Source organism: Panthera uncia, chromosome X, assembly GCF_023721935.1.
Source record: "Panthera uncia isolate 11264 chromosome X, Puncia_PCG_1.0, whole genome shotgun sequence".
Classification (NCBI taxonomy): domain Eukaryota; kingdom Metazoa; phylum Chordata; class Mammalia; order Carnivora; family Felidae; genus Panthera; species Panthera uncia.
The window spans coordinates 118,325,659-118,346,326 of NC_064817.1; the positions used below are offsets into that span (position 1 = coordinate 118,325,659).

At 48.4% G+C, this 20,668-nt stretch overlaps 1 protein-coding gene across 1 annotated transcript in view; it reads left to right on the forward strand.

Annotated features, from left to right (window-relative positions):
• MAMLD1 (mastermind like domain containing 1) overlaps positions 1 to 20,668 on the forward strand; it is a 120,880-nt gene that overhangs the window by 95,532 nt on the left and 4,680 nt on the right. Inside the window, exon 4 of the mRNA XM_049644430.1 lies at positions 15,738 to 15,981. Coding sequence (XP_049500387.1) covers positions 15,738 to 15,981 — 244 coding nt within the window. The remainder of the gene's footprint in view (positions 1 to 15,737; positions 15,982 to 20,668) is intronic.

Here is a 20,668-nt window from a genome sequence, read left to right on the forward strand (position 1 = left end):
AAACCAGTCCGGGGATAAAGGAGCATGACTGGAGGCTGAACAGGGTCCAACAGGCTCTGCGCTTCATCATTAGAAATGCAATGTTCTCCAACGTGAGTCTGGAGGTACAATGTAGACTTCATGACCTCAGAGGCCTAGGAGCCCAGGCTATAATCTTTACCAGTTAGGGTGTATTGAGTCACAAATAACAGGAAAACCAGCTTACACTGGCTCAGCTAATAAAAGGAATGGACTGAGTCCTATAAGCGGAAGTCCAGCAGTTGGGGACTGCAGCGGTGGTTTGAATCAACAGCTCAACCGTCATCCTAAAGCTGGCTCCCCCTTGTGGGCACCCATGGCTGCCAGCAGCTCCAGGGGCTACAAACTTCCTTTTCCCTCAGGCAGAGAAGCAGGAGAGAAAGTTTCTTCTAGAAGCTCTGTCAGGTAAACAAGGAGGCTTCTTTCCCAGAAACCCCTGGGAATTCGGGGCCTCATGGCCTGAACTGATTGCACGCCTACTGCGTTGTTTCCTGTGAGCTGAGCTAAGTGCCCCACCTCTAGAACCCTGAGTGGAGCCAGGTTTCCCCAAAGTGTATAGGCAGCATGGGACAGGCGAGGCTGCCTGAGCGGAAACTGGGGAAGGTGCCAAGGGAAGGAAAACTAGATGTTGGCCAAGCGGCCAACTATATTGTGACAATCGGCGTCTTCATCCATCGACGTCCATCTGCTCTTTCCTTCCCAAGCGTATGCCTCCCAGATGCTCACCCCTACAGAAAGCCCATTTACTCCCTCCCCAAGAGGATTCGGTTCCAATCTAGAAACTGCAGGTGATGCACCACCCTCACGTTCCGGAACACCTTAGGGCTTTAAGAAGGTTAACGAAGTTCTGGCATTTAATAAGTTAGGAACAGAAATGTGAAGGTGGCTCTTTGGGGTGACCGTGCAACTCCTGGAAGTAGCCCTTTATCCAGGGAGAACCCGTATCCTTAGGCCTCATTTTGTAAGCATTCCCCCAAATATCCATAACCTAGGTATTAGTCAGGTCTTGGAAGAGGAGTGGCACTGGGTGCAGCTATGATAGATAAAGTTGGTTTGAGAACTTTCCCAATTTCCTGCCCAGGGCCTCTCACCTGGCTAACATGCCATCGTTCTTCAGGCCACAGCTTAAAGCTCAGTTTTGCCATGAAGCCTGCTCTAACCAACCCTTCCCCAGACTGGATTGGGTTCTCCTGTTCTCTAGCACTCTGCAGTGCTCCCGTGCAGCACTTAATCAATCTGTACTACCGACCCTCATCTAAGTGCTTCTCCATAATACAAATGTGCCAGCTGTAAAAGGGCAAGAAGCACATTTGTCTTGTCCACCAATGCTGTGACAGCAGAGGGCCTAGATCGTGGCGGGTGCTCAGTAAATATGTGTTATGTGAATGTTATAAAAGGCAGAATGAGCAGATTTGAGCTGCAGTATTTTATTACAGTGGAGAACTATGGAACAATCTACACTCTGCATTCTACAGTGTACGATGACAGATGCTCCAAAGGAACACAACAGTCAAGTCCTCAGAAGAAACAAACACATAGAGAACCCTAGTGTCCCTGGCAACTGCAGCCAACTCTTTTGTAGCCCCCTCCCCCTCTCTCTGGCAGCCTGGTGCCTCAGGGACCCTGGGTATCTCCCTACCTACCAGGCACCCTGGGGCTCCTCACCATAGGTAGCAGCCTCTTGAGCACCCAGCTCCCTCTTATCCCACACCCATACAGTTTGGAGATAGGCGGTTGGGGGAAGGCAGTAGAGGCCCCTCGGCTCACAGGATGCCCCAGGCAGCAGGACGCAGAGAGCTGATCTGGGTGAACCCTGCACTTGCCCACTGGGGCAGTGGGAGTTCCACAAGGCCATGAAATGACTGGCTCTGAGTAATAGCTGGAGTCCCTGACTTCTGACGCAGACTCTGAGTTCATAAATTCTGCATCTTGGGGCACCTGGGTGGGTCAGTTGGTTGAGCATCTGACTCTTGGTTTCAACTCATGATCTCATGGTTCATGACATCGAGCCCTGCATCAGGCTCTGTGCTGACAGTGCGGAGCCTACTTGGGATTCTCTGCCTCTCTCTCTGCCCCTCCTCCCCTCAAAATAAATAAATCAACTTCAATAAATAAGTAGGTAAATAAATAAATTCTACATCTTGAAGCAGGCAGGTGGCTTCAAATCTGGGAATGGGATATGAACTTCATACATTCTTGATAGTTTATTACCATTGCTGTAATCAACCCTCTGCTATTAAATAGAATTTTATAATTAAATCAAACCAAACCCTTAAAATAATTTATTTGGAGAAGGCCAATTATTCAAGTCCACAAACTAACTAGAAGTATATCCTGCAGATGTTGACGTTGAAGACTGTGCCTAAGTTCAGTGTAACTGCTGGACCCATTCTCATTGGATGTCCACACATCAAAAAGGATGTCTGTTCGCCCAGCCTTAATGGTAGGTTATGTATATGTTTGCCTTTCTAGTTCCCAGAGCTAGCCCTTATTCCTGCAAAACAGCCCCATAATCCACCCATTTACTGGGTTGCAAAGCTTTGATGAGGTCGAGAGAGCAGTATGGTAGATATCACAACTTACTCTGCAGGCCAGTCGTACTGCATTTGCTGAGAGCTGCTGGACTTGTCCAGGGTTTCCCCACAACTCGCATTGCCCAGTTCATGACTAGGGTAAGGCAGGAAGATGACAGAAAAAGATATCTGGCCCAGGAAATTACAGAAATTCCAATAAAACTCAGACAGAAATGAAATCTCTGAGCTGTGAGCCAAGTGCTTAAGGGAAGAGGCAGGAGAGTGCTTCTCATGTTGCTCACTGCTCACCGTGGTGCTTCACGGGCAGTGTGGGGAGTGGCGGGGCAGGGGGTGAGAAAAAAGGGTTTCCTCTATATTTTTGGAAAGCAAGAAGAGCTAACTAGCCAAGTGCTCCTTTGTGTCTGTTCAGGTCTGCTGAAAGGCAGACACCTGTATGGAGTTAGACATATAAGAAATGTATGAGGTAAGGGAAGCCTATGAATGCTAAAGGCAAAGGAAGCAAGAGAAGGTGGGGAGAGCCTCAGCCCACAGTGCAGGTGGTCCATGATGATCGGGAGACAGAGGGGGATTGGGTAAGAACAATCTTAGACTGCAGGGGCACCTGAGTGGCTCAGTCATTCAAGCATCTGACTTCATCTCAGGTCATGATCTCGAAGTTTGTGAGTTTGAGCCCCACATGGGGCTCTCTGCTGTCAGCATGGAGCCTGATTCAGATCCTCTGTCTCTCTCTCTCTCTGCCCTTCCTCTGCTCTCTCTCTCTCTCTCTCTCTCTCTCAAAAATGAATAAACATAAAAAAAGAACAATGTTAGACTGCAGTGCAGCTCCAGGAAAGGTTCAGCAAGGCCAGTGGAGAGTCCTCGAGCCAAAGTTGCTGTTGGAAGAGTCCCGTACCTCACAGGAGTGGGCCTGCATTAGTAGTATACCTGCTATGTTCAGTCAATGGCTGGGAGAGGGACTGGGGCCAGATACGGTGACAGATCCAAAGGGATGGCTTCTGGAGGCTATCAGTCAATTATGCCTCCCATGGCTGGAGATGCCAGCAGCATTTAGCACAGCCACCACATCCCTCCCTTCGGTAGCTATGACTAGGAAGGCCCTTCCCAGAGTCCCTGGCAGACAGATAGCTACAAGGATAGATTCATGGGGTAGAACGAGACTGACTACTTTGGAGAACAAGGCCAAGGCTGGTTTAATTAGTCTGTAGGTGGACTGTGCTTCTTCATTGTTTGTTTATTTAGTGTTTGGATTCTTGGTTTTCCCTCCTGTCCCCTTGTTTGTTCAATTCACCCTTTGACCCCAGGTCTAGGAAAATACAACCATGTGCATTTGGAAGAAGTTTAAAATGAATTAGCTGGCTGGCTTTAGTTTCTTTCCTAAGCATCAAAAGATTCCCAGGCTTTGGAAGTGGGGCAGACTGAAGGGACTAAAATTATTTGGGAAATAAACAAATGAATATTCAGCCTCTTGATTACATAAGGAAGAGTATAAGTTTTGTCTGTCTAGTGCCTAAGAATCACTATTTTTTTAGTTGTGTGAGTATGCTAAAATCAGAGAACATGAATATTGAAAGAATCCTTAGAGTTTGTCTAGTTCAACAACATCATTTTACAGATGAGGACACAGTGAGGCCCTAAAGGGAAAAAGTAGACCAGTATCCTTTAGGGAAAAAAACATGCAAAAATTCTCAACAAAACCCTAGGAAAACAAATCCAGTAACTTATGAAAAGGATTAGACACCATGACCAAGTGGGCTGCATCCCAGGAATGCAAGGCTGGTTCAGCCTATGAAAATCATTCATTGTAATGAACCATGTTAGTAAAACAAGGAACAACAACAACAAAAAGATCATCTCAATAGACAAAAAAGGCAAGAGACTTTCTCAAGCTCATAAAGCTAATGGCAAAGCCCAGGCTAAACTGCAGTCACCTACCTTCCAGGCCAGAGCTCTTCATAGTTAGTAGTGGGAATGGGGACAGAAGGTGGAACTAGCCCTTCCACATCCATGCACTGCACTGAGCCCATATTGAGGAATCTCCCCTCTTCCTTCCATCCTCTTCTCACAATAGCCCCTGGCAAAGCGCACTTTCCACATGAAAAAGCAGGCATAGAGAGGCCACCTGAGGCCACCCAGCTGCCAAGCACAAGGAGGAGCTAAGCCTAGACCCCAGGTCTCCTGTCTCTCCCTCTGGTACTTTCCCTCACCCTTCACTGCTCCCCTTACTGATTGGTGCTGCTGGATTAACCTGGTTCCATTAGTTCTCACATTATCTGCTGCCAAGCCAAATAGATGGGCTTTTTGCTGAGTGGATACAAGTGTCCTCCAGATTCTCTGGGGGAAGAGCCCCTCTCCTGTGCCAGAGTGTGACAACTCTCAGAGCTGAAGCTGTTGAGTTACCTTGGTGTAATCTGGGCTAAGTGGCCATTTGTATATGCTAATGACTAGAACATCTGTGCAAGGACTGGAGGTCTGTAAAGAAGCCCTGGGGAAGCCAGAGGCCAGAAGGCTGGGAAGTGGAGGCCGGTGGGGCCAAGAGAAGGATGAGGCTGTTCTTTGTTCCCGGAGAAGCTGAGGGCCAGGCTGGCTTGGCTTTTGGCAGGGCCTAGCCCAATGAGAGCTCTTGCCACTGAGTCCTGGCTCTCCCTGCTGGGACAAGAAAAAGAAGGCAAACATTTCAGAGAGTCAGGGAGAGAGACACAGCAGAGCCAGGATGCAGTGAAGTGGTTGTTCGTTTGTTTGTTTGTTTTGTGGGTTTTTTGGCCTCACAAAACATCTCAGATGCGCATCTCAGATGGAGCTCTACTGAGGGCCCAGTTGGCCAAGTTGCCTCTGGATGTGTTCACCATGGCCTCCAAAACTTCTTCTCCTCAAAAATGCATTGGGAGAGCCCACCCCAGAGTCAGGCACTGAGCCTGCAGGCCATTTTCAGGGCTCGAACATGTGGGCTATGGTGGGGGTGTGCCGGCTGTCAGCAGTGTACAAAGCAGGGCTTTCCCAGTACTGTTCTGCCTGTTTAACTCAGCAATGTGGGGTACCCTTTTTTCTTTCTCTCACTGAGAATCACAGAGAGGTTGAAAGAGGTCGACTCTGTATGGGACACCTCTTCTCTTCTTCATGCCATCTGCTTCGCATATAGATATGTTCCCACCAGGCCCCGCATCAACACTGCATACTCTTCCTGTCCTTTTCTTCTTTCCTGACATTTAGACCAGGGAAAGTGGCTTCCTTTGGGATAAAGGGGTTGCAAGAAGGCACCATGGATTGGAAATCACAAGTGCTGAGTTCTAGTCTCCTCTGACTTGGGGCGAAGCTCTTCCCTACCATGAGCCCCAGAGTGCCCACCCACCAGGTAGGAAGTTGGTAGTAAGCAGTATTTCTCAGAAGGTCGTGTTGCAAGGTCCCACTCCCAGAGACTGAGTCCCTGCAAAAACAGAGACAGGTGCTCCCTGTAGGTCTCTCAGACTCTCTGTCCTTAACTTGCTCAGCAATCTTTTTTTCCCTGATTTTTTATGGTGGTTAAAGTACACGTGACATAGAAATGGTCATTTTTTAGTGTACAGCTCAGTGGCATTAAGTACATTCACATTGTGCAGCCATCATCACCATCCATCTCCAGCACTCTTTTTATTTTGCAAGACTGAAACTCTGTCCCCATTAAACAATACTCTTCATGACACACTCTGCACAGCCCTTGGCAACCACTGTACTTACCTGACAGGAGGGATACCATGATCACCAAGGCTGTTTTCCCAGAGCAAGGCTTGTCCATTGCTTGGCAATCTTGAGCAAACCATGGACCTCTCCATCTACAGGGAATGTTGACTCAAGTAGGTGATCTCTCATTTCCCCTCCAGTTACAAAAGTGCTAGGGTAGTAGGGTGAGGTGTTAGCCCCATGGAGGCAGAATGGGTCAGAAGACGACAGAAGATGGGGATTTCAGTAAAAAGAAAGTAGAGAATGATGCCCCTTAAAGGTTGGGAAGGAAGGAGAGCACACAGGTAGGCATGAGAAAGCATTGGTAGCAGGAAAGCATTGGTTCATTTGCAGTTCACCTATACATCCTTGTGGACAAAATCTGGGGAAGGAATCCTGAGCTCCGGGAGTATTGGCATTCTTGCCAGGGTTCAGGGAGCCGAAACCAGGTCAACCCTAAATTTCATGAAGAGTGTGCTGTGCTAGGTCTTTCCAGCCTTGACCTCACCCTAAACCTGTCTGACTGGAGCATCTCCAGAGAGATGGGATTGACAACAGAAAATAAAATAAGGTCAAAATTCCAAAGCAACTTTTCTTAACTTGTAAACAATGATGATTTTTTTATGAACTTGAGTTGTTCCTTTGACGTAGCACCATATTTTCTGTTTACAGGATTCCTGGATTTTTCTTTTTTTTTTTTTTTAATTTTTTTTTCAATGTTTTTTAATTCCTGGATTTTTCTAATCCTGGTTTTCTTGAATCCATATGATACATACAGAAGAGTATATAAAGCATATAAAATAAGACCAATACCCATGTACCCACCAACCAGGTTGAGAAATGAAACATTATCAAAATACCTTAGGGGCGCCCGGGTGGCTCAGTCCATTAAGCATCTGACTTTGGCTCAGGTCATAATCTCGCAGTCCGTGAGTTCAAACCCTGCATCAGGCTCTGTGCTGGCAGCTCAGAACCTGGAGCCTGCTTCCAATTCTGTGTCTCCCTTTCCCTCTGCTCTTCCCCCACTGGCTCTCTGCCTCTGCCTCTCTCTCTCTCTCTCTCTCTCTCTCAAAAATGAATAAACATTAAAAAATTGTTAAATATCTTAGAAGCCTTTTCTGTACCCCTCCCATTTCCCAGAGATAACAACTCTCCTGACTTCTAAGAGTCAAATATAGGAATGCACCTGAAGCCCCTTGATGAGCTTTGAGGTCTTCCTAGGTAGATTAGACAGTCACCAATCTCTCTCTCTCTCTCTCTCTCTCTCTCTCTCTCTCTCCAATCTCTTTAGGTACTTACTGTCTGCATAGATTTCCACTGATGGCTCCTCCCATCTATTTTGTGTTGATCCTCATTGGTTTCAATTTTAGATGGGGACCTCGTCATTTTCCAATACATTTTACGATCTCTTGATTACAAGAGTAATATGTGTTCTTCATAGTAAACTTGGAAAGTGCAAGAAAGTATAGAGAAAACACAAACTCCGTGTGATAATAAAATACACAAATATATAATATACAAATAAGCCAGGAATAACCACTGTTAACATGTTGGAATACAACATTTCATTTTTTCCTATGCAGAAATATATTTGTCACATTACTGACACCAAGCTTTGTATATAGCTTTTACTTTTATTGTGAGATATAGGTGCAGAAAAGTGTGCAAGGCCCATATGTACAATTTAAAGAAGAAGTACAAAGTGAAAACCTGTGTCACCACCAGTTAGGTTGAGAAATAGAATGTTGCCACCCCCTGAGTAGACCCCAAATGTGCCTCTGTGATCCTAGCCTCTCCTCCCCACAGAGGTGACCACTCTCTTGATTCTGATGTAATCATTCTCTTGCTTTTCTATAGTTTCCTTAATGAACTGTTAAACAAGTAGTCCCTTCATTTTGGAGAACTGAGCAGCGGGCACGAAGTAGATACGTAAGCAGCAAAGAACCATAGTGCTGCTGTTAGCTGAAGGCTTCTGAAAGAAGAGAAGCTGGGTAGTCCTGGCCACTGTCTGCCCCCAGCTCCCCTTTTAGGGAAGTTGGTGGCCAAAGACAATGGTGGACTGGGGCATGTATAGAGCCCACCACCATCAGGACTCCTGGCAGAGTTATGGGCATGATACTGGACACACAGAAAATATGGCAGAAGGGATTGGGCTGCTCTGTGTCTCCTTTTGAGCTCACCACAGCCTGCCTCCAGTTCCTCCAGCATTTAGGCATAGGTGAACACAGGACACCTCTGTGGGGTGAAGTTGAGTGTCCTCAGCTGATCCAGGCAGCACGATCTGGAAGGCAGAGCAGGAATTTAGAAGCAAATGGTCAAGCCAGACCTTTGCCAGGGTCAAGGAGAGGCAGATACCCACAGACATAGAGTGAGGGAGGGGATCCAGGATCTACTGCATTACGTTGGCCACCTCTGTCCCCTTCACCTCCTTCCAGAGAAAACCTGGAGCTCCTGTCCCTGAGCCCAATGAAGATTAGGCCATCCAGACCAAACTGCTTTTCTGCCTTTCCCTCTGACATCTTGTGATTCAGTTTCTTCGGGCTATGTAGTCCGTTAACCTTGGTCTAGCCATTCACTGGCTTGGGAAACTATGGTGCTGCTGTCTTCTGTCCTGTTCTCCTTACCCTCATGGGATTGTGCCTTTAAAAAACAAAACAAAACCCTTACCGCACTTTTAGTGGGGCTTTGGGAGGGAGTGAAGTTAGATGCTTGCATTAAATCTGCTGTCTAAATCCGGAAGTCTCCAAAGGAAATCCTGCCACTCCCTTCCTCGGTTGCCCGAATGTGATGGTTAGTCGGATGGCTCCTTTGGCGCCCTGGGGCCTGTCAGCAGTGCTCACTACGCCTAGCAGGGAGACACTGGTGAGGAAAGAATGTGGGAATGCATAAGCATAAGGGTTAGTATTTGTAATTAAGAGCCTGGATTTTGGAGTAAGCCAGACCTGGGTTTGGCTTCCAGCTCTGCCACTTAGTTACTGTGTGACTTGGAGCAAGTTACTTTGTTACTCTGAACCTTGTTTTCGTCCCTATTAAAATGAGGGTGGTAATGGTACCCATCTTTCAGGGTTGCCATGGGGATTAAATGGGATAAAAACTGTATAGCATTTTATTCAGTGCCTGGCATGTTGTGCAATTTCAGTACATTGTAGGGGTTTACCATCACCATCATCGTCATGAGACAATAGGAACCTTCCAGAAGCTGTCAGAGCAGCTAGTGCCACAGGCCTCTCCTGGCTGCTGAGGCTCTAGCTTCCAGAGAGCCTTGATGGCCTCCTTTTTGCCCCGCCCTTGATGTCCCCCATAGCAGGGGTCTAGACCTCACCTTGCTCCTGGGATGATTCCCAGTGGCCCACCTAGCCTTGACCAGCCAGTTTTCCTATCTCATTTTCCAGCATTAATGACAGCAGGTGCAGCACTGGCCACACTACAGAAGTGCCCCACAGAAAACAGCTCACCTAAATATCAAGACTACCACAGACCTGCTCTGAGCCTCACGCGATGGGGGATACTGAGGTGTATGCCAGTCTTTAGCCCAGGCGCTTCTCAGGCCACTTGCCTACTCATTGGAATTCATGCTGCAGAAAAGATACTTATTCCTTCATTCCTTAATTGATGTATACATTATTGATTTTGCCTTTTTTGTGTTCTTGGCTTTTTTTTTCTTCTCTCAGCAAAGTAGCAATTTACCAGTTGAACTTAATCCTGTGATTAAATTTCAAGTCTGAGAACTTGATTGACTAAGTGAACTTGATTTTGGACCTCATCAATTTTAGTCAGCCTTAGACATTTAAACTTTGAAAAATTAAGGTTAAATATATACATTTATAAAGGGGAAAAATCCAGAAAAGCTCAAACTCTTCCAGCTCTTGCATACAGAATACCCTGCTCCAAGGACACAAAATGCAAATTTACGGGAAAGCTTCACCCAGTGGGTGGGATTGGTGCTACCCTAGAGTTCTTAGCAGAATCTCTTTAGTGAGCCCTAGCTCCCTCTCATCCCCTGTACCACATGTATCATAACAGAAATGCTCCAACTCGGAGTTCTCCTAATTTGGGGATACAGTTGTTGCAAAAAGAACATGTGGGCCACACAGTAGCCAACCCAGCAGCCATTTCACAGCTGTGGAACCCTCAGGGCCTTCCAGAATGTTCTTGCTGCTGGTCTGCTTGTTATAATAGCAAAGGTTTCAGCTGGGCCATTTGATTGAGCAAAACTCAGGGTGGGCTTTGAAGTCAGACAATATCTGGGTTCTAGTCCAGGCTCTGGCACTTACTAACAAGTGACCTTGGGCAAGTTGCTTACCCTCTTTGTGCCTCAGTTTCCTCATATTTACAGGGGGTTCATCATAGTACCTTCCTCATAGGTTTGTCCCAAAAATTAATTGAAAGACACCCCCAGAAGGGGTTACCAAGAGATGGGAGAGGTGATGGCCCTGTTGAACTGTGTTGGCCAAACCATGCTTAAAGTAGCATGTCTGATTCCAGGCTAATCCCTGAACAATTCTTGGGACACCACATGGAGCATCGCAACAGTGCTCAGTATATGGCAGAAGTGTTACTGTTAATGAAGACTACCACTCACTAGTCTTCAGACAGTGCGTGCTACAGGCAGGCCCTGCATATGTGTTAATTCAAAGAATCTTCACAATCCCTACCACTTGAGGCACAGAAAAGTTAGTAACTTCCTTACAATGACATAGCTAAGAAGCAGCAAGTCCATGACCCCAGCCCAAACCTCTGTCTCCAGAGCCTACATGCACTCTTGGCCGCCTTGCCAAAAGCTGTGCTTTCCAGTATTGTAGGCAGCAACCACATGTGGCTTTTTAAATAAATTTAATCCATTAAAAGTAAATAAAGAATTCAGTTTTCCATTTGCAGTAGCCACATTTCAAGTGCTCACTTGCCACGTGAGGCCAGTGCCCACTATATTGGGCAGCACAGGTATAGAGCCTTCTTTCCTTTCTGGGAGGATGATTCAACATCATCTCAGAAAGTTCTGTGGGACAATGCTGCTGATAGAGCTTCTGGGATTTTATTCCTTATGAAATCCCAGACTTGAGTTGTATAGCTGTCTTGTGTTATTATTAACAGACACGTGATTGTGATATATTGAACTCTCATCTGCACTTGGCCAAGTAGGGAAATGGCAAGCAGAAAACCAAGAAGTCTAACTCACATTACATTTTTCCTGTTTTCCTAATGCATTACTTCACATTTACAAAATTGTCTCCTGTCACTTCTGTTTGACACATAGGGACATTCACCAATATGCCCAAAGATTCAGCTTCTTCCACAGCTCCACCTTGACCTCTTTGTGCTATCTGGATAACAACTGGAGCTGGCTTCTGAAGTCGGCCCAGCTCTTGAAGGACCTTGGGCTCTGAGGGTCTCTGGCATTTGTGCCAAGCCTCCAGGTCCTTCTCTTGGGCTTTCTCTGCTCACTTCTGTTACATGGTTAGTAAAGGCCAGAGAAAAGAAAAGAAAGGAGTTCAAGATTCATTGCCTGAACTCTTGGATGATGGGGGCTAGAAATCCACAAGCTCCCGGAAGCTGGTGGAATTATAGTACACAGCTATAACCTTGTGAGTACACATATACTTCCTTCTGAATCCCCATGGTGGAGAAGACTGGACTAATATATAATCTAGCCAATAATTTATAGAGTTAGAACACCCATCCGCTTCTTGCAAAGTAGCTGAATGTCTACAGGGGTTAGTCATAACCTTCACTCCATGTCCCAGAGCCCATTTGAACTACAATGATGTCACAGAATAGCCAACAAGGTGCAGTTACTCCACTGTAAACGAAAGAGGATACCTTACTGTTCCTCTTCATGTGCAGAGAAGGATCCTCTGTACTTCCAGACCCAGGAGTTGCTTGGGTTTTAGCCACGCTGTAAATCAGATCCGGGTCTGTACCCTTCCTTGCCACTGTGTGCCCTGGGTAAACGTATCTCTACTTCTTTGTCTTGTAAACTAGCCACAGTCTCAACTGCATGTATGCAGAGTTCAGTGCCCAGCACACAGTGTGTGCCCAGTAAATATGTTAGCTGATGTTATTTTTATGGTGCGGTTATGATTCCTCTCTGTTCTTTGGATGGGTTTTATTAACATGACAATGTTGAAAAAGGATGAGTAGATGTGCTTCAGTGAGGGTCAAGGCTCCGTTTGTCAGTAAGGTTCATCCCAAAAAGAGGCCAGCACGGTTCTCACCAGATTACCATCTCCCAAGCGCCCAGGACATCACGCCAAGTTCATAACAAAGCAAGGTCATTTGGACTTTGAGTATTTTCTGAGCCCCTGGCAAAGGCACAGGCACTGCCTTGGCACCAGAGGGATTCAGAGATAATTAAGACCTGGTCCAGCAAGGATGTTCAGTCAGCCACAGGTGTTCAGCCACAGGAGCTAGGCTGAAGGAGAGGCAGAATTCTCAGGGTGGAGGGGCTGGATCTCAAAGGACATGTAGGATTCCCAGAGTGAAAACTTGGGGAAAAGGAATTCCAGGCTGGGTGAATCAAAGGGCACAAGCTCAGAGGGCTGAACACACAAGGCAGCCTGTCTGGAGAGATCTGATGAGCTCAAAGGAGATTTTGCCATGACTGGAGGATAGAGTACGTGACACCATGGGACAGGAAACCTGACTGCCAAGACGACAGGAGGCCAAGGTTGTGGACAGCCCTAAGAGCAGCATTTAACAGGATGCGCTTGCATCTCTAGGCAGCTGCGAGCCATTGGAGGATTTTTCAGGAGGAGGGACCTTTGGCCAACCTCAGTCCAGCAGGCTCTCTTGCAACCATGGAAACCTCAGGATCCAGGGAACTGAATGGTTGTGAGTTCTGTGAAATTGGGCACTACTCTCAGACACTATCCACCTGTGGTCTAATTCTCTGAGATCTGGAGTCACGTGGAACCAGCCAGTCTAAGAGCTAGTGACTGTGCCCACCAATTGTTCATTGACTAGCTTTTCTCAGATTTTCAGTGATTCCAAAGAAAGTGATGGCTTTACCTTACGTTTGGAAACCTCAAGGAATTGAAATGTCCCTAACCACCATTTCTTTGAAACTTAGGCCTCACGCTTACAGGGTATGTGATAAGCAGGGTTTCTTTCCAAACCAAATAAAACAGAGGAGACACATGAGCATCAGCTATAAAGCTAGTCAGTCACAGTCAAGATTGAATCTCATGTATTTTATGTGTTTTGTTTTTCAACTGGGGATTGCATTGGTCCGCCAAGTGCCTGCTCCCATTCTGCTCCACTCGAATGAATGGCTCCAGGCCCACTCCCAATTGCTGCCGAAATAGAACTGCCCACACTTTTGGGGCATCTTCTGCCGCTGGTAATTTCCATGTGCCATCTGCAGTTTTTTCTGCCTGATAAACTACTGAGGCACTGCAAGCGTATGTTAACACTGATGGGGGGTCCTGTTTCTTGACCCATCACTAATATCCTACAAGTCACATGAAGCTACCAGGGATTCCTGAGCAAAAGCTTAAAATGCTTCAGTTCCCTACAAATAAGCCCTATTCATTGCTTTTCAGTTGTGTCGTCATGGAGCGGGTGAGTAATCAGAAGTCTAGTAATATTTGCATTTGGGCGTTGTAAAAACTCCAATGTGGCTATAAAATAGTGTGTAAAATTATCAAGGAGCTAGGTGTGCGGGCACTAAGAATTGTCAGTTGTAGAAAGCGACCTCTCTGCTTACGTCCCGGATGACCTTGCTCCAAGGACAAACTGAAGCTTGAAAAACCGGAGCCACAGATGGCCAGGGAGCTGAGCTCCTTACGAGTGAACCGCCCCAAGAGGAGGGGCACTGGGCCCTGCACGGTGGGTACACCATCAGATGGTGAAGAGCTTTTCTTTCCCAAGTGCATGGACTTTACTTGCTAAGGATATTTTGTGTTGTTTTTTTGTTTGTTTGTTTTGTTTGGTTTGGTTTGGTTTGGTTTGGTTTTGTATCTGTCTGGGGGACAGGTGTACTCTCTGAAACTCTCCAGGTAGTTAGAATGTCTTCCCAGTCCCCTCCTGAAGTCTATAATTTGTTCTTAAGAATTTGTCTGGACCGCCTTTGTAAAACTTTGAACTTTTCTAAATGCTGCATTTGAATAGTTTCTACATTTCAAAACACATTTTGCGTTTGGTAAGCTAATGACTGAACACACACACACCACGGCAAACTACGTGTGGGCTTGGGAACCAGGCGAACCTGAGTTTGCATCCTGCTCTGCTCCTAACTAGCTGTGTGACTTTGGGCAACTTAGTTAACCTTTCTGGGCCTCAGCGTCTTCATCTGTGAAATAAGGACAATAGTAGTTCCTGCCTCAGAGACAGCTCCTTAAAGGACCGAGTGAGACTGAATATTGAAAGCACTTGGGTCAGTGCCTGGTGCATAGCAAATGCTCAATAAAATCAGGTGGTGATGTTTAGTGTTATTTCAAATGATACATCCAAATATCTACTGGCCTACTGTCCATGGCAGAGACCCGTGCACAGTAGGTGCTTAGTAAGTGTTTATTGCAGTGAATTGAATTGATTCCAGCTGGTTAGCTTAGTTTGGGGGATGAAGCTTTCCCTTTCTACTGGGGTAATAGGAGACACAGATCGTGCCTCCCAGCCCAGGTGTTACAGCACGAGAGTGAAGAGGCTGTGTCAAGCGCTCGGTGTGTTCATCAGGATGTCAGGGCTATATCAGCAGCTCATTTGAGTCTTGAAATGTTCTCTGACACAGTTATCAAGTGTGAGGTTTTTAAATCGCTGTTAGCTGAAAGAATCGGGTCATATGTTCAGTTCTGGTGAAATCCCTGTCATCTAAAACATGACAGAAAGGAAAGGTCCCCCCCCCACATACACACACACAAGTCCCAAAACCTCGGGGCCCTGGTAAGGTGAAGTGCAATGAGGGCTAGAGTTCAGGACTTGGCTGTTGTGGGATTTACACTTAACTGTTTGGTTTTGCACTCACCATTTGGTTTTGCAGATTCCTCAGCATTTCTACACACACAAACCTACAAACCAGTTTAGAACTGTGTGCTCTGTTGGGTGGGTGGGGGGCGGTAAAGGGATGGGAGGGATCGGGATTGGTCAAGGTCATTGCCGATGAACCAGCTTATGTGACCTAGCTTTCCTCCCGTTTCCAACAAAACAATGACTGATCAAGGCAGGGGATCCTTAACTGAGATCCTTGGATGGGTATTAAATGTCCAGAAAACCCCTGAAATTATATGTAAAATGTTGGTGGGCCGAGAAAGGGAAACACCACTGGGAGTGCTTTTTCTGTGGAGAGAGACCATAGCTTTTAATGGATTCTCAAAGGAGTTTGTGACCCATGACAATTAAGAGCGCAAAGCTGTTTGGTTTTGTGGCCCCAGACCAGGTGGTGTGTATAAGCACCACACTCATAGGACCCAGCTAGGCAGGCGGTCATGGCAGTGACAAGATCAGTCAGGACCATTTTGTGGCCAAACAGCTGATGGATTGTTCAATCGGTTGTTGTAGACTCATGTAGACAAAGCCTGCAAGCTTGGGGAAGCCAGGCCCCCCCAGGTCAGCCTCGGGCGACAGCCCCCATCCTGCCAGGCCCTGGGGAGTGAGTCCTTCCTGCCCGGCAGCTCCTTTGCTCATGAGCTGGCCCGAGTCACCTCCTCGTACAGCACCTCAGAGGCAGCGCCCTGGGGCGGCTGGGATCCGAAGGCCTGGAGGCAGGTGCCTGCTCCACTACTGCCTAGCTGCGACGCTGTAGGTAAGTCACTTCCCCCGAGCCTCGCTTTCTCATCTGTCAACTGGGGCGCAGTCCCCTGCTCAGCCTGCCCGCCTGCCTCACAGGGTTGTTGGGAGGAACACAGGAGGTGACAGCCCATAAAGCTCTTGTACACCTATGAGGGATTTCTAGTGCTTTCTCTACTGTGTCCCAGCCCATCTTTGGCAAACAGACCACCCAAGCAAGCAGAGTGCTCCAGGCGCCTGAGCCTCACCTCCAGGGAAATGAGTGGGGGTTGCCCTGGTTGCAATTACTCCCTCCCTGTGGTACGCCTTCCAGCACCCTGGGTCTTTCCTTGCCTGTCTGTCCCTGCGGCCAGACTGTGAGCCCAAGGGGGACAGGGACTCTGCTTCTGCACCTCTGGATACCCTCCATTACCTGCCTGCTCTGTGCCTAGCGGGTACCCAGGAACTGCCTCTCCTGCCAGTGATCTGCTGTGGACTCTGCACCCCACGGTGTTCTCTGACCCCACTCCAGACTCGTGCGCCCTAAAAGTGGGAAGTTGGATCACCTCACTGGAGGACTGGCAGCCGGAGGAGAGCAGGCAGAAGGAAGCCAAGCCAAGCCTGTCCACAATGGCTGTGAGTTTGGACCATCCCCTGCAGCCTAGAAGGAACCGCTTGAAGAGTCACATTAGCGGTGGTGGGAGCAAGATGGTGGATGCCAGCCAGAGCGGGCCTTTGCAGGGCGTATCGTTTGGGTCGTGGAAATGTTCTGGTACATAAAATATCAGTGTGCACAGGACATCTGCCCTATCTGCAGGAAAAAAAAAAAACTGGCGAAATGAGCATTTGCTAAGTGATAGTGATCAGAAGATGGTCATCAAGCTGAAAGGGCGCCGGGATTCTGGCCTTTAATGGAAGTTCTGCTTTGGTAGGTACAGCCTTGTTCTCCTTATCCTGCCAGCCCCAGCCGGGAAGAACAAGCAGTGCCTTTTGCTCAAGGTCTATTGATTCCTGCCTCTTTCCCCCTTTTCTGTGTGTGCTCTCAAGAGTCACCGTGTTCCTCAGCCCTTCGCTCTTCAGCTGAAACCTGAGAAATCACGTCCAGCACAAAGCCACCAGGAAAACAGAATTAGCAAAAATGGATGGGGATATGGTCCACTCAGGATGTCACTGTTCCACCCTAGTCTTCCCTGCCTTTCCCTTCCCTCAGAAGTCAAACATTGAAGGGGATCCCAGCTAGCTTGCCTCAAATTCCTAGCCCCTACCTTATTATGTCTCTTCCCGAGGCAACACCTTCCACCAAGCAGTGGAGGACCAGGCAGACGCTTGGCCCCCAAATCTTTCCTAAGAAGCTCTGGAAGTTGGACCCTCCTGGGGGGCTTTGAGGGACAGAGCCTTGCCAGCTCAGCCCATGACTCAGGAAGGCCAGACTCAGTGTGAGACGGAGGACGCAGGCACCATAGGGGAAGAAGAAAGGTGAGCTGCAAAGACGTTTGTTTCCTCTGCCCCAGGATTGTTCCCAGCATTGAGGCCAAGCCCTTCCGGGACCAGGCAGCCCTGAAACCACCAAGACGGAGGAGGAGTCAGAATAGAGTTCATGCAGTTGGAGATCAAGTGCAAAGACAGAAAACCGGAGAGTGAAAAACCTGAGCTACAGCTCTCTGCTGTTGGCTTTTGGTGGCATTGATTTTGTGAAGCCCCCAGTGACAGCCTCAGATGGGTTCCGACCCAAAAGCAGCAGCGTCTCCATTGGGGGAGGTCTCTGGCATAGGAATGCCAAGGGCCGGGAGGGGCACAGAAAGACCCTAGCAGACCACTGCTGCCCCAGGCTTCACCTGTCTTAGAGAATAGTGTGGCAGGCTCTGATTTACCCTCAGGGTCCCATGCCCTGACCCAAGGTTTCTGCCGTGCCCACCCACTCTTGATCCCTTCACTCTGTGGTTATCTTCTTTAGAAGACGTGTCACCATCTGAAGTGATCTTCCTTGACTGATTGACTTGTATCTTGTCAGTTTCCCCCTCCATTATAAGCTCCGGAAAAATGAGAAGTCCAGCGCTAGCCCACAAGAAGTGTTTGTCCGCTGATTGACAAAGGGACTAACCGAGCTGCTAAGTAAACCTTGTGTTCCCATCCAGTCCTTGAGCATGTTCATGCTGGGGGCTCCAGAGCCACTGAGGCCCACATGTCACTGGGTGCACTCTGGGCCAGGAAGGGCATTGAGCAAAGGCAACTCAAAAGAACAGGTGTTCGGCAATCCCCCGCTCCCCAGATCTTGGCCTTAGCGGTCCACGGAGAGGCCTTCTGGAGAAACTGAGTCACGGGTTCTGAGAGTTAGGAGGGACCAGGAAACTATGAACCTCATTTGTCATTCACTGTAGGAAAAAGCCCCTGTGGTTTCGAAGGACACTGAGGAGGATTATAGCCGAAAAGAGTCAACATCCCCTCAAAACAGGGCTCCCGATGGAAGTATCTGACTGCCTTCATCCATCGGCCATGATGAGCCAGAGCCCATGGGTATCAGGGGACCCCACCCCCATGGGAGTGAGAGTCCCAAGAATTCTGATCTTGATTTTATAGTTTCCAGGCAGAAAGCTGTCTTCCTGTCATTTCAAAAGAAAAGTCAAAAGGTGGGTGAGTTGTTTCCAAATCTAGCTTCCAGAAACTACAAAAGAAGGTGATTTTCCTAGTGGAGTAATAAACAAACAAACCTACACAGTAGAACTCATTAACCTTTGAACCTTTAAGGTAGCTGAGTGCCTTCAGCAGCCAGGCAGGCTGGCTCCCTGTGGGGACACTCAGGGGGCGGGTCTGCTTGGAAAGGAGGCCTAGTTACCTAAAAGCAGAAAAAGATCTCCCCTTTTCCCTCTCCCCCACTCCTTCTCACCCTCAATGTGCTCTACAAAACAGGCTTTGGGCCCATTCCCTGCCATCCCCCTGGAGCTATTCCTTTGGAATCCCCTTCTGAGTCAGAATGCTCTCCTCCTGCAGGGTCCTGGGGACAGTAACCTCAGTCTGAATCTGCCTGAAATCCAGAAACCCTTTGTAGGCTTTTGTCCATGAGTCCTGCTGGTCCTTTGCTCTTCCTTCTCTCCCCCATCCCCCATCCAGTTTAGAGTCCCTCTGATTAAGTGATTGAATCTGGCAACCGCTTTCCCTGCAGTGGTGAGGAAGCATCCAGGTGGTTGCACTGGGCCTTATAGGACACACTCACCTGCAGTGGCTGAAGGGTGAGGTTGACACAGCGTCTGGCCTGGCCTGCTGGTGGGGGACACTGTGTGAGGCTGGGCTGTGCCAGGGGACAGTGGTGGGGTTCAGGCCAGCCTTTTGCTCTCTCTCTCTCTCCATGAGGAAAGCACAGCTAGGCTCACACAGCACTCACCTGACACTGCTCTGTCAGTGTCACCTGGCACAATGGGATACCACCACAACTGAGGCACTAGAAAAATGAGTCATTTGATGACCTTCTCCAGAACCGTGCTTATGAAAAGCCACAGGTTGCCTGGGCCATCATTCACAAGTGTCTGTCACTAAGCAGCAACTTTCAGCCATCACTTCCTCCTGGTCACTGAAAACATTTGTCATTTCCTGTTTTCTCCATTTTCCAACGATTCCAATTGTCAGTGTCAAAAGGCAACAACTGTTTTCTTGGGGCTTATCTTTGGAGCACATTGATTCAGAACAAAGGATGGGGGCCTCCGTCTGCAAAACAAAGGAAGCAGCCTCCCAGGGAGGCCTCCTCTGCCAGGGCCAACAGGACCGGGCCAGGAGCAGAGGGCTGCCTTGGCCTCTGGAGGCCCCAGGCCACTGAAGAGACTCCTGCTTGATGTCTGTGTCCCAGGATGCCAGAGGTCCAGCCCCACAGGCCAGGTGTCACCGTGCTATGTGAACTTGAGAGTTTTTGTAGCCATGCCGCTGACCAGATTTGCCCTTAAACTCGGGAAGGTCCGGATTTTCTGCTTCCTTGGATGAACACTGGGCACTGTCCTGTGGTCCCTGTAACGCCGGACTGCTCAAGAAGCATTCTCTTTCATCTGGCCAACACCAACCAGTTTCTCCACCCCTTGCCCCATGGGCGTCTTTCCTCTCTACCTCCTTCCCTTTGGACTCTTCTGCCCTTTCCTGGTTTTTTCTTCAGTTGCGCTCTATATTCTTCCACCTGCCCCCTGGCCCCCACCCCCACCCCTTGTACAACTGCGTTCTTTGAGGCAACTAATGGGGCAAACAGTGGAAATGGATTTAGGGTGGGTGTTGACCCAGCCAGCCACAGGAACCGGACCCCAGAAGCAGCCAGTCCCCAGAAGCAATGGGCTGGAGAGGCCAGAGCACCGGGTCTGCTGTTGAGACACACGGCACTTCCTAGCCATATCACGTTGGGCATGGCATTTAACCTCTCTGAGCCTCACATGTCACATTAGTAAGCGGGGGGCTGTGGATCTTCTGCCCAGATCTTGGCCGCTGGTATAAGGATGGAAGGGAAGAGCAGAAGTGAAAGTGCCAGCCCAGGGTGAAAGGCCTGCCTTCAGAAAGCCTGCCTGCCCCCAGTGTGGCAGGCAGAGCCTGGCTTCGATGCCCTGCTTCCTGCCTCGGGCAGCCACGTGACCCCCATGCTACTCGGGGGCCAGATCCCTAAGTGCAATGATATGAAAGAAGGGTGCGGGCGGCTCAGCACAGTGAGCACGCGTGGGCTGGCCCTGGGTGCCCCATACTCTAGCAGGAAGAGGGCA